General features: G+C 44.1%; 2 protein-coding genes across 2 annotated transcripts; one reads left to right on the forward strand and one right to left on the reverse strand.

The window, feature by feature from the left end:
* Window positions 1-923: 923 nt before the first annotated feature.
* Window positions 924-6639, forward strand: thoc1 (THO complex 1). Its single transcript, XM_030362722.1, has 21 exons — window positions 924-1057; window positions 1259-1332; window positions 1461-1521; window positions 1607-1676; window positions 1785-1903; window positions 2006-2054; window positions 2167-2262; window positions 2400-2482; window positions 2796-2869; window positions 2957-3065; window positions 3160-3294; window positions 3632-3732; window positions 3810-3876; window positions 4322-4372; window positions 4476-4546; window positions 4631-4726; window positions 4853-4918; window positions 5029-5112; window positions 5224-5371; window positions 5848-5932; window positions 6223-6639. The coding sequence occupies exons 1-21, from the start codon at window positions 926-928 to the stop codon at window positions 6498-6500; spliced, it is 2049 nt and encodes a 682-aa protein (XP_030218582.1). The 5' UTR covers window positions 924-925; the 3' UTR covers window positions 6501-6639.
* usp14 (ubiquitin specific peptidase 14 (tRNA-guanine transglycosylase)) lies at window positions 6633-13203 on the reverse strand. Its single transcript, XM_030362723.1, has 16 exons — window positions 13026-13203; window positions 12021-12166; window positions 11855-11887; window positions 11621-11725; window positions 11004-11107; window positions 10751-10806; window positions 10511-10641; window positions 9916-9996; window positions 9726-9808; window positions 9152-9266; window positions 8988-9053; window positions 8766-8858; window positions 8531-8659; window positions 8246-8306; window positions 8041-8148; window positions 6633-7384 (listed from the first exon to the last, which is right to left on the reverse strand). The coding sequence occupies exons 1-16, from the start codon at window positions 13039-13041 to the stop codon at window positions 7239-7241; spliced, it is 1473 nt and encodes a 490-aa protein (XP_030218583.1). The 5' UTR covers window positions 13042-13203; the 3' UTR covers window positions 6633-7238.
* Between the last annotated feature and the right edge of the window lie 129 nt (window positions 13204-13332).

Consider the following 13332-nt stretch of genomic DNA (forward strand, 5'->3'; position numbering starts at 1 on the left):
ACTACTATAGCAAGGTTCAAAAACACTACAATATTTACTATAGTATATATAGGGTGTACTGTAGTTTATTTACTATAGCAAACTATAGAATTTTCTGTAGTATACTATAGTTTACTGTAGTAAAACTACTATAGTAAGGTTAAAAAACACTACAATATTTACTATAGTATATATAGGGTGTACTGTAGTTTATTCACTATAGTAAACTATAGAATTTTCTGTAGTATACTATAGTTTACTGTAGTAAAACTACTATAGTAAGGTTAAAAAACACTACAATATTTACTATAGTATATATAGGGTATACTATAGTTTATTTAATATAGTAAACTATAGATTTTTTTCATGTGGGAGGTCAGTTACAACACACACAATAAAATCAGCCGTCTCTGTGGTGGATCCATCTAACGATCTAACGAAGAAATACGTGTCATCTTAAACTTACTCCACTGGTTCATGGTCCTTGTAACTCATCACATTCTCTCCCATCCTGTGTTTCATCACTTTCTAAGACATATTCAATAAACTTCTTGTCCACAAATATATATAGATGGTGGGTGGCTTGATTAAATAAGCCACAACAACGTGCATCAGAATTAAATATAACCCCAGCAAGTGAAATGAAAGAAATATTATATGGATTTAAATGCATGAAAAGAGAAGGTGTATATAATGTTTCCTGATGATATATAGGCTTAACTTCAACTACAAAGATGGTTTAGTTTCCAATATTCTAGATGCACAAATAGTGTACAACATCGCCATCAACTGGGCAAGAGGGAGAATAAGTGCTCCACTCAACTAAAGCCATTGGTCGACTAATATATTATTTATTGAAACCAGATTTAATTCTATAATGTTTAAAGTAATATGTATTTTGAAGCGACGTTATTCTTTGTATATTGTTTTATGGTAAACAGTGAGTATGAATGAGTTCCGAGCTAACCGGAAGTCCCCGGAAGTAGTTGGTTGGTCGTGTGAATGCACTAACAAACATTGTTGTGCAAAGATGACTACGTCCTTGTACAATTTTATCGATGCTAAAGACAAATTTGCGGTGAGAAACGTAAATTACTAAACTGTCGTGTTTACTTACGTGATTTGTATAAATTATAGATATAGTGATGTCTAATTTATAGCGGTGATGTTAAAAGACAAATGCACACTAGCTCTCACAGTTAGCATTGTTTACTCTCCTATCAAGTTACAGTCATGTTAGTTTCTCCCATTTATACTAATCCAATTTTCTGCCACCCAGGCGTCGGCTGTAAGTGCTCTGGCAGGGAGGACCAGCAAGCCCTTGATCAATGCCTTCAACCAAATTACTGGGAAGTAAGTACAACGCGCCAGCTAGATGGCACGTTGAGCGTTTTCTACAACATGCGTCACCGGTCCTAATAAAACAAACGTTTATTGATGAACGTGGTGAAACTTCATTTAATCTCTTATCATTTTTGCAGCGAGGCGGAAAAGAAAACCACACTTGACCAGTCTTTAAGGGGTGTCCTCGGGGATCAGATTGTAAGTACACATGTATTGATTTACTTGGTTCATCTTTGTCATGTGCCTTAGAATATTTTAATGAATATTCACATTACATTATCAGGTTGAACAGAAGGCAAGCTGTGATGAGTACCTGGCACTCATCTATATTAGCATCGAGGCAGTAACAGAAGGTCGGTACAGGATCTTGCCAGTCTTGGCCTAAACTGATCATCACCACATCAACAAATCGTCCATACTTCCTGTATGAATTAATGTGTTTGATCATATGACCCTCATAGGGATTTGCTCTGCCACGACCCCATTCCTCTTACTGGGAGATGTGCTTGACTGCCTTCCCCTCGATCAGTGTGACAAGATATTCTCATTTGTGGAGGAAAATGTTTCCACCTGGAAGTCGGTATGTTGTTTCCTCTCACAGCATCTAAGCTGACCTTTTTGTCTTTTAAAGCATTTTGTTTTTATTTAACGTTATCATGTCTGTTTCCTCTCTTCCCTTCAGAGCACGTTTTACTCTGCAGGGAAGAACTACCTGTTGCGGATGTGTAACGGTAAGGCTGGAGAGACTATTATTGTACTGGTGCTGTGATCACAGGAGAGGTCCGCTCTGTAATGCTACTGTGATGGTGGCTGTGGATGACACCCCTCTCTCCCTGGGGCCAGATCTCCTGAGACGGCTGTCTAAATCCCAGAACACTGTGTTCTGTGGGCGGATCCAGCTCTTCCTAGCACGCCTCTTTCCACTGTCTGAGAAATCAGGTGAGATTCGGTGTGGCTCATGGGTCATCACCTATTCGATATTAAACACTATTCAATGTATAATGCCACTGAAATGGAAAACCTAGTCATTTGTTTTGCGTGTCTTTATATAAATTCAAACCAATCCTGTTTTGAAGGTCTTAATCTCCAGAGCCAGTTCAACCTTGAGAACATCACAGTGTTCAACAAGAATGAACAGGAGAGTACACTCGGGCAGAAGGTATGCAATGATGCCTATGGTCTTTGGTTTATTAATCTTGTGGAGGATACAGCTAAAGAGTTGTTTTGAAACTATTGTACGAAACTAAAACTAACTGAATATACTTTGAATTACCTGACGTGCTTGGATTCAATAGCCACACATTTCTAATGATGGCTCTTCAAACGGCTGTACAGTGTAGATGGGTGTGAACCATAATATCGTTGCATTATCAATGTAGTATTAAGGTGATCATTTCTCAGCTGTAAAGGCACCCTGAGTCGTCATGTATTTATGAATCAACTGGTGTCTGATGTTACGTTGTCCTCTGAAGCACACTGAGGAAAAGGAAGATGGTATGGAGGTGGAGGAGGGGGAGATGGGCGAGGAAGAGGTCCCTGCCACCTGGTAAGTGATCACAGGCGCCATCACGCTGTTACTCTGACCAAGACGGCTGATCCTTTGGCTGAACACACCGCGTTGTGTATCCTACAGCTCCATCCCCATCGATTACAACTTGTACAGGAAGTTCTGGACGTTACAGGACTACTTCAGGAACCCCTTGCAGTGCTACGAAAAGTTCTCCTGGATGACCTTCCTCAAGGTACAGCTGCCCCGCTGTCCATCCCACACCTGAATGTTGAGTCCTTTTTCAATCGGATGGAAAAGCTGGTATTAAGGTTGTTCCTCCTGCGCAGTACTCGGACGAGACCCTGGCAGTGTTCAAGAGCTTCAAGCTGGACGACATGCAGGCCTCTAAACGGAAGCTGGAGGAGCTGAGGACTTCCGCCGGAGAACACGTCTACTTCGCCAAGTTCCTCACCAGTGAGAAGGTGGGATTAGTGGACTGTTCTCCAAAGAGAAGTGCATGTGGGTTTAGTAGGAGGGCTATGTGGGACGTTTTGATTATGTTTAGCAATTGAAGTCATTTACACGTTACAGCTAAATTATTATTATTCTCATCTCTGAAAATAGTTTATTTAAAACACTTATTTTATAAGTGATTTTTATAAATTGCAATGTAACATTAGTAAAAAGGTCTAAATCCTACACCATGCAAACAAGCTGTGGCAGTGTTTGCTAGTATCCGTAATTTCTGTATTATGTTTATGAAGAAGGGTATATTTTCTATGGTCATGTTCTGACTTTGCTTCTCCTCTTGCCTCCCAGCTGATGGACCTACAGCTCAGCGACAGCAACTTCCGGAGGCACATCCTCCTGCAGTACCTCATCCTCTTCCAGTACCTCAAGGGCCAGGTCAAGTTCAAGAGGTAAGGCTGGCTCTGGAAGCGGTGGAGATGGACGGAGTAGAGTGAGAAACAGACACTGATCCCTTCTCCATCTGCAGCTCCAACTGCATTCTCAATGATGACCAGACAGCGTGGATCGAGGAGACCACCAAGCTGGTCCACCAGGTCAGTCTCATTATTCTCATCCCATAGAAAAGACCTGTGGAAAAATACAACGCAGAGTAATCTAAATGTTTCTATATTTGTTAGGGCTGGGCGATTAATCAAATTTCGATCTTGATTGCGATTTTAGCTCAAACGATCACAAAATTAATATAATCGTGTTTTTGATATACTTTTATTTATAAAAAAAAATTATGTTTATAGAAAGTGCTGGAACAGCTGGATACATATCTGTACATTATTTTAGATTTGAACATTATCTTTTTGACCATTTTGTGCATTTCTTTTAAGGTAAAAATTCAAAGTTCTCAGTTGCAAAGTGTTTTTGGGAGAGAGATGCTGAATAAATACATCATGTTATCAAACTCAAAAAAAAAAAGTATGAATTATCTTGATTTCGTATTTTTCATTCGACGACCATTGATTCATCCATTCTGAATTCCTACAGCTCTTGAAGGAGATCCCTCCCGAGGGTGAGAAGTTCAGTGCCATGGTGGAGGTGAGTGGCTAGACATAAGCACCATGACCCTGGCCGGTCTCCCTTTCCACACGCTCTCCCGCTGTCCTCTAAACCCCGTCTCCCCCTGGCTGCGCCCCTACAGCACATCCTCAACACCGAGGAGAACTGGAACGGCTGGAAGAACGAGGGATGTCCCAGCTTCGTCAAAGAGAGGTGGCACAACCTTATCCTGCCACTGGTCCGTCAAATCAACAAACCAACGCATGGGGGTTGTAAACACTGATCTCTCGTCCCCAGGGTGGTGGACGACAAACCCAAGAGGCCCGTCAGGAAGAGGCAGGCGCCGGAGGACTTCCTCGGGAAAGGCCCCGACCGAAAGCTCTTCATGGGAAAGTAAGGAGCTCTCAACAGAGCGGCGCACGGACGCATGGCGCTCTGACATGACAATGTTTTCACAATGTAAGGATTGAGACGGTGGTCCTCCCCTCGCATGAACCGTCGTGATTTGTGTTGCTATAGTGACGAGCTGACCAGGCTGTGGAACCTGCACGCTGACAACATGGAGGCTTGCAAGTCTGATGACAGGTCTGAGCTTTGAACAGAATTGAAATAAGTACATTTTATCAGGATGCTATAATTGTCACCATGTTGTGTATATTTACTTGAATCCTATGCATCTTCTGTTTCTCAAACAGGGAGTTCATGCCGTCGCTCGACGAGTTCTTTGCAGAAGCCATCGAACAGGCGGACCCAACCAACATGGTGGAGGATGAGTACAAGTGCGTGTGGGCCATTAAACCCGTCCTGTGTTTTAAATATATATCATATTTAAAGTTTACTCCTCAAACTGTACGTTTATTGTGTGCTTTTCTTTCCCGCCATTTCCCCAGGGTCGTACGGAACTCCAACTATGGCTGGCGGGCTCTGAGGCTCCTGTCCAGACGGAGTCCTCACTTCTTTCAGCCCACCAATCAGAAGTTCAAGAGCCTGGCGGATTACCTCGACAGCATGGTCAGCAAGCTGGCCAAAGAGCTGCCCGTAAGTGTTGGCCGTGGATTGTTTGTTTGTTTCTTTTTGCTCAATGTAGTCTCACATCAGATTTTGGATTAATGATCCAATATTTTGGTGAGCAGAGCCAACTTTCTTTCGCTTCCTATTTGTCGATGTTTGCTATTGTGGACAAAGAGGCAGCCAGTACTAGTAAACAGTAAAATAAAGTGTCTGTAAAGGTTTTAAATCAACCCAGTGAAGACTATTCCATGAAGAAATAAAGTCTATTTTTGAAGCTTTTTATGCTTACTTTTTATACTCTTTTTCTTCTGAAGAATATCACCATAATGAAACAGAAGGTCTTCTATTGCGTAGTAATTCGGGCTCCAGCGATCCTACATTAAGTTGACTGTGACTGTTCATTTCAAGAGGTATTCATGGGGTCTACCATGATTGTACACCGTTGGACCTGGCTGTGCACCACTGCCTAACCTGCTGTCATTGCAACTGTTTTCCCTGTGTAGAAAGACATCCCCTCAGAGGAGATCAAGACCGGGGAGGAGGACGACGACGACAACGGAGACAACCTTCTGAAGGAGAGCAATGACAGTACGTTCCAGAAACCTGACGTCCATGTTAGGAAGACTTGCACCACAAGCCACTGATCTTTGTTGGATGCATGGCACCAGGTCCTGCAGCTAGGCTGCAGGACCTGGTTAGCTTTGAGTCACTAGCATGCCCCCGTTCGTTATTACGACTTCCTAAATGTGGCTCTCTGGCATCCTTGATCTTTACTGCCTGGTTGTGACCAGGTTATATATTATAGTTTAAACCCCAATAGGGCTCAAGGCCAGACCTCGGGTTGATTATCGTGTTATTACACTCTGTCCCTCTCCCAGGTCCCAGCATGCAGAGCAAGATGGTGTCCAACCAGCAGATGGATGACGTTGCAGCCAAGCTGGGAGCCAAGTGGAAGACCTTGGCCGGGCAGCTGGAGATGAAGGCGTCGGAGCTGCGGGAGATCGAGACGGACAGCGAGGATGTGGACATGCAGGCCAAGCTGCTGCTGGTGGCCTGGCAGGACCGAGAAGGGACCCAGGCCACAGTGGAGAACCTGGTCTCTGCCCTCAACGCAGCTAGCTTCACTCAGATCGCAGACAACCTCAGCGAGGCATAGTTAGAGCATGCCCAAAACATACATGTTTTTTTTATTGAGTCAATAGTTTCAATTTTGTATGTTGTGTCCTTGGAGCCCTGCCCCCAAGTGGGGTTTTTTTTTTTTGCACCGTGAGAATAAAGCACGTTTTTCTAATAAACAGATTTTTATTTGTAATCATTCAGGTCACACGCTTGATTTAAGGACAATCAACAGTCTTTGATAAGTCAGCAGTCAATAACTTACAGAGCATTGGTTACGTCTTACTCATGGCAGGTGGTAGAACAGGAAACCAAATGTCAGAGCATAGGTGTAATGTAGGCCGGTATGGCCCAATATTTCTGTACAAGTTGATTAGTTACGACAGGAATATTGTTTGTCATGAACACCTTGGCAAAGGCTTTTGGAAAGTAAAAAACAATGAAACTGCACAGCTAGACTTAAAGTCTCTGACGGACAGCCAAGTAGTTGCGTCTGGTCTCCACTTAGAATACATTTTCCAAATGAAGAAAAGAGGCAAGAGTCCATTTTTAAAACCATTCTCCACTAATATACTTGAAATGCCATTCGATGACGTTTTGTTTTACAAGCTTCTGTAAGGGTTACAAAAAAAACTAAGCAAAAACATTTTTAAGGTCATCAACTTTTAAAGACACCTGGATTTATTGCACATCTATGCAGACAGTGCTTCAAAATGGCATTTTTGTAAGTGTTGGATGTTGTCCTATCGGTTTGTCCTCTTCTGCAGTTTCCTCCACGTTAATCGTCCTCTTCCAGTATTTCCAGCTTCCGGGGTCCGTACAGCAGCACATACGCTATGTGCCAGTCGCCCCCGCCGGACAGCCGCAGAATATCCTCCGGAGACACCACGCTCACCTTGTCGTCATCAAACTTCACCCACTCATCTGTAGAGCGGTCAAACCCGTTATGTTTTGGAGTAAGATGACATTGATACAGAACTGGGCCCCGTTCCCTGAAAGCCTAAGTAGATCATCATGCGGAATCAGATAAAGTCGGCTCTCTACTGCGCAAAGCACGTTTCAGAAATCCGCACATTAAGATAAATGTAGGTGTCACACAAGCTATTTTTGATTTTTGTTAATATGGAATTATTTCAGGGGGGAAAATGCCGTGAAAAAATGTACGCACACTGCATTCAGGATTAGGACCGATGCATATGTCGTCCTAGGCCTAATCAATTCTGTTTTAATATCTTTAGCATTTATATTATTGCAGTCTATTCTTTTCTTATGCTGCTCTGCTGTTGGCCTTGATGGGGAGACATTTTTAACCCCATTTTCCTGCGACATTCCTGCGTCTCTCCCTCCTACGGAGCCCATTTCAGCACCTTGTCAGTGGACAGTTACAATCCTACGAACGTCTTGAGTGCAGTGAACGCGCGTTCATGTTAGGAGGAGTTTCAGGAAACGCTCTAAAGAAATTTACGATGGATCACAAGATCCACCGTGAGAATGATTGTACGAGCGTGGATCCATTGCTATCGGGAAACGGGGCCCTGCTGTCATGTTGGCAGTCGGTGTAACGTTGGCTGAGGGGTTACCTTCTTTCCTCTTGACCCAGCCCACGTAGTGGCCGGAGGAGCTGGAGCGGCCCTGGTGCGTCAGCACGGCCTGCAGGTCGTAGTAGCCGCTGTTGTTGGAGCCCAGGTCTGGAGGAAACAAGCAAGCCGGCGTCACAACTCAAGCTTTGGACATGCAGTGCAGGCAAAATGTGTAGACGGGCAACAAAACAAAAGAACCGCCTACCATCAGGGAAGGAGACGTCCTCGTATTTGGTTTCTTTCACAACAGCAGTTTTCGTCACTACCTGGGAAGGAAACACAGAATCAGCAATATTTAAGTTACCATTTATGGGTTGAGGACAAAGAATTTACAATGGTTCCCATGCAACCACAAAGTAATCACTGATCATTTGAACGCACAGCTCTAATGGTATGTGTAATGAAATTACCCTATCCTAGAGATGGGCAGTGGTCTCATTTGGCTTCAAAAGCACTAAGCATTCATTTTAGTCCATTCGTAAATGCGTACCTTCTTCTGTGCCATCTCTAGCTTCTTGTCATCCACCACCTTGAACTTTGACCTCATAGGCTCCATTTTCTTCTGGACCTCTGATGTGCACAGCTCATACACGTCCAGCATTAGGGGGAACTTGACATCCTTTAAAATAGACAGAACAGCATTTCAGACCATGTTTCTAAACAGCCATTAATGACTGAAATTAAATTGGGTGTGGGTGACTTGTTTAAGGTCCACCAGGACTGACCTTAAGGACTTTGGCATTGACAGACTCCTTTTCTTTGTAGAAAAAGCGGACCATCTGAATGGTCAGGTAGGCAGGGAGACGGCCCAGTTTGGACTAATAGGGAGACAAGGCAGGATCAAGTATGTGAAGGAAAATGCCGTCTACATTGCACATTTCTAAAACAATTTGTCTGCCACTTGAGGACAATTGAAATGCATAACGATATGCGGCAAAGAAACGTACCGATTTAATGTAAAGGGCATTTCTTTCCAAAGACGGGGACATCTTTGTGATTTCTTCTTGGAGTCTCTGGTGGAAACAAAGAAAAAAACAGCCTTGAGACACGGGACACCTTGGAGACAGGTCTGCGGTGGGCTGTGGTGTCGGCGTGGCGGTCTGCAGCGTACCAGTCGGAGGCCCGTGGCGAGGTACTTGACCTCCTGGTTGATGAAGCAGCTCAGCTGCAGCTGGCTCTCCTTGCCCTTGGTGGCCTCCTCGTCCTCAGCCTCTGTGCATTTCATACTGAGCCCACGGGTTAAGGAAGGAGGCCGTTAAAGCCCTGCACACCCAGCGAGCCAATCAGAAGAAAGGAGCTGCGTTAACCAGGGGTTCACCAGAGAAGTGAAGTCTTCCTTGAAGTTCAGTTCAATTTGAGTGCTGGGTTACACTTCCAGCTAGTGCGTCGGCTGAATTTATTTTAACAAGACCTCCAATGTGTTGAGCTGGGGCAGAACTACTATTGATAGCGCTGTGAAAAAGACTTGTAGTTGGTGTACACCTCCTTGATATGCTAGTTTATGCCAACAGGTGCTGCCCAGTCTAATTATTTCTGGGAAGAATAAAGCCATTTTGGAATTTACCAATTGTGTGTAACATGGGCCTACAGCACGCCAGCCCCAGATCACCAGCCTCAAGTAAATCAAAAAGCTTTAGATGTTAATCGAAAGTCTCATTTGTGACTCTACACGACAGCAAGGATACGTGGTTTCAAATTCCACACCGAAATACTGGTCGATGAAGTTCTTCTTGGTGGTGGACGCGACAGCTCCACCCTCAGCTTCAGTCTAGAAACAGAGTCACAGCCACCAGCACACGCGTCAGTCCTTTCTCCAGTCCTAGCGTGGTGGAGAGGTTAAGGTGGGGAACATTAGATAAAGGACAGTAGGATCACCTCCATGGGAGTCTCTGGCTCCAGGGGTTCCAGTTTCTGCTGGAGGACCCTCACCATCTGCAGCCAGCACTCATTGGCATCCTGCAGAACAACAGAGGACCACGTCAGCTTGACCTCGCACGCTTACAACATCCAGCGCCATGAACCTTTTAGAGCCCGACCAATGCTTGATTTTAGGGGCGGCTGCCGATATTAGGGACTGAAAAATGACCGATATCAAAATATCGGCCAATATTTAAGATATATAGATCTATCAGTCGAGCAGCAGTAGAGCAGCTCCTTGGGATTTGCTTCGGATCACAGCATCATCACGTTCAAATCCGTGAGTTAAAGCAAGCAACATGATACGAGTGTTTTTGTGAATGGGCCAGTAAAAGCATTTGGAGACTCAACCACCGCAATAGAGGATTTATAAAGAGGTAACTACATTCATAAATGGCTCTTTTTTTTTTTTGTAACCCCGTTTAAGAACGCTGACCAATTTCTATTTTTCTGGATGTCGATAGTTTTCTTTTTGGTTCTTCCTAAAACAATAAGGCCCATTTGTGTGAACGGCGAGGAGGTAGCACCACTACCACTGTGGCGAGACACTTACTTGCTGAAGGTACTGACCCTGGTCTCCCTTCTCAGCAAACTGGGGGAAGGCCATGTGGAGGAACTGCAGCAGGATGATGGGCGGGAGGCTGGAGGAGGTCTTCTCCATGGTCTCGTACAAGTCACGCAGGGCTGGGGGGGCACAAGCACGTGTTCAGCTCCAGCGTGAGGCTAAGCAAAATGAAGATTGGTGCTTTGGAGCTCCACTCATTTCATTTCTTTATGTGGGATTGCTTTGTACCTGCTGTGATGTACTGGGACGCGTTGGCTCCTGAGCCCCTCAGAGCACCGGCATACCTGTTGATTAATGGACAATCAACCGGATAGATGAGGATTGTGAAAACAGTGGAATTCTTTGTCCAATCGTTTTATTCTAGGTGTGTTTTGACATGGCCGTGGGCAAAGTTTGCTGTATGCTGTCAAAATGTACGATTCAAACTCACTTACCACACCAGGTTATTTCTCATAAACTCTTAGTAGCAAGATAATGTTACCTTTTGAGGGCAGATTTGAGCTCTGGCACAGAGCGCAGGCACTGCACGGTGGCGTTCATGTAGCAGGTGTTGCCCAAATTTGTTAGCCCACAAGGAAGCTCCATCTAAAAGAACCAGGGGAGAAGGAGATTAGGTCCATATGGGATTATTTGAGGGATCAAAATAAAGTTCTAAACCTATATTCTATGCAACCATATTTTCCACAATAACAATTAAATGCATCACATTTGAATGAAATGAATGCATTTATTTTGTCAACTAGATGATACAAAATCGAATCAGATAATTAAATATTGACGGCAATTATATATTATGTTCCTGAACACATATATGTTATGTGTTCAGGATTGTTTTATAGTTATGCATCACAATACCACATGCTTTCTGAAGTCAGCTGCCCAGATGTTAAGAAGAAAAATAACCATAACGAAGGCATTTTGTCCAACGGACCACAATATAATAGAGGCAAAATCGTTTACTTAGAATTTTAAAAAAGTCCTTTTACAGGCACGGCTTCGCCTGACAAATAATCTATTGCCTCAATGTTTTTGAATAGCATCTTAATGACAACCAAGACAAATGACAATAAACAAAGCAGGTGGGCTAGTCTGACTTACAGCTGAGGCCAGCTGCTCCTCAGTCATGTCCTCCACAAACATGGGCCTGACAGCAGGCTCCTCAGGCAGGGCTTCTGCAGAGCCCATCATCAATAGGGTCATTCCCTAGGAACGAGAGATGTGTACACAAATTTCATCCAATTGCAATAGTTACAAGCCTTTGATTTGCTACATAGATGTACATTATTCACAAATATTCACCCTTCTATCCGTGTCACTATTATTTGTACTTACATTCTTGAGTTTGATGTTTCCCCACTCGTCGTCCTGAAATGAAAACAGGGCAATCAATGATGAGCTGCTATTAACAATTATAAGGAATCAAATATGCATGTTGTAAGTGGAAGACTGTTGGCCACTGGTGACCTCACCGAGAGGTGAGTGTTGTTTTGGTAGCTACCTTCAGAGTGCCTCCCTTCACCATGACTTTCTGTCTTTCTGGCTGAACTCCTGACAGGGCAAAGAGCTGAGCCTTGAAAACCATGGGTGGCTCCTCTGTATTCAGCTCGATAGCGTCAAACTTCTCCTTCCCCCATTTGACATTGACTGAACGAAACGGACACAAAAGAGGAGTGGTGTTTTAGTGAGTTGTGGCGAAACGTGGCTGAAAACACAGCAACACGCTGCCCCTGTGTGCGCCTACATGACACAGCATATTGCGAACACTTGCAGAAGACACACGACCAGTTGTTGTTGTATTGTTGCGGGCCTTACGGGATATAGTATACGTTTAAGTGATCCAGGATAGGTCAGCAATATAGCCGTAACTAAACCTTACTGATATGTACATTGTCGTATTAACACCAGACTGAGTTAAGAGAGTAACTCGCAGGGGCAGGATGACTATTACTTTCTGTTCGGCTACTCTGATGTCCTCGGATGGGATCCCAGTACACCCTGGGAGTGATCACAAGTACCCGTGTTCATCCCAGGTTATGGATTTAATAATAATTATACTAACGTTACTACATAAAAAATATGTGATCAACTTAAGGTACTACACAGTTGTTAGCTTGCTTCGTGATGCTACATAGCATGTTGCTATCGAAGGAGGAAGGCGATCACCGGTGTGATGGCCTAGCTAGCTGGCTGTCGACTTCATCGAGCGGATGAACAACTAGTCAACTAACTCATGCGAGTGTGTGTATCATTGATAAAGTCTGCAAACCCCGTAGGCATCTATATCCCATGACAGCGTTAGAAGGACTGGCATGGAGTCCCTTTGGTTTTTGCCTATTGCTAGCAAGTCAGAAAGTGCTAACAAGTGCTAGCTTGAAATCGACCTAGTCAGCTAACATTAGCCATGCTAACAGGAAAAAGTGAACAATACAGTTCAGCACGCATGGGTTCATACTTATAATTACAAGATGGCTGGGGGATACGTATAGTACAAATTATGTCCTACCTGTGTAAACTGGCATATTGTAACGCGTGGTTTCCTTGACGGCGTTTCTTTTTCTGACTCCTCCGGGGCGCGATCAGAGTTGGCTATGTTATGTTTAGTTGCAACTTCATTCAAACACAATGACGCTGCAGCTGCGCACGGTGCTATGAGCGACGCGCTCCGGCATCAACCTCACGACCTGGCTCCTCAGGAACCCACCCGAGGCAGGAGCTGGTATTACACTACAGACGACAGAGGCATCGGAACCAAGATTTCTCCTCGTTCTAGTTTCAACGTTTAAAGATATTATACATATTGCGCAATCCCT

The sequence above is a fragment of the Gadus morhua genome, chromosome 8 (genome assembly GCF_902167405.1).
Source record: "Gadus morhua chromosome 8, gadMor3.0, whole genome shotgun sequence".
NCBI lineage: Eukaryota > Metazoa > Chordata > Actinopteri > Gadiformes > Gadidae > Gadus > Gadus morhua.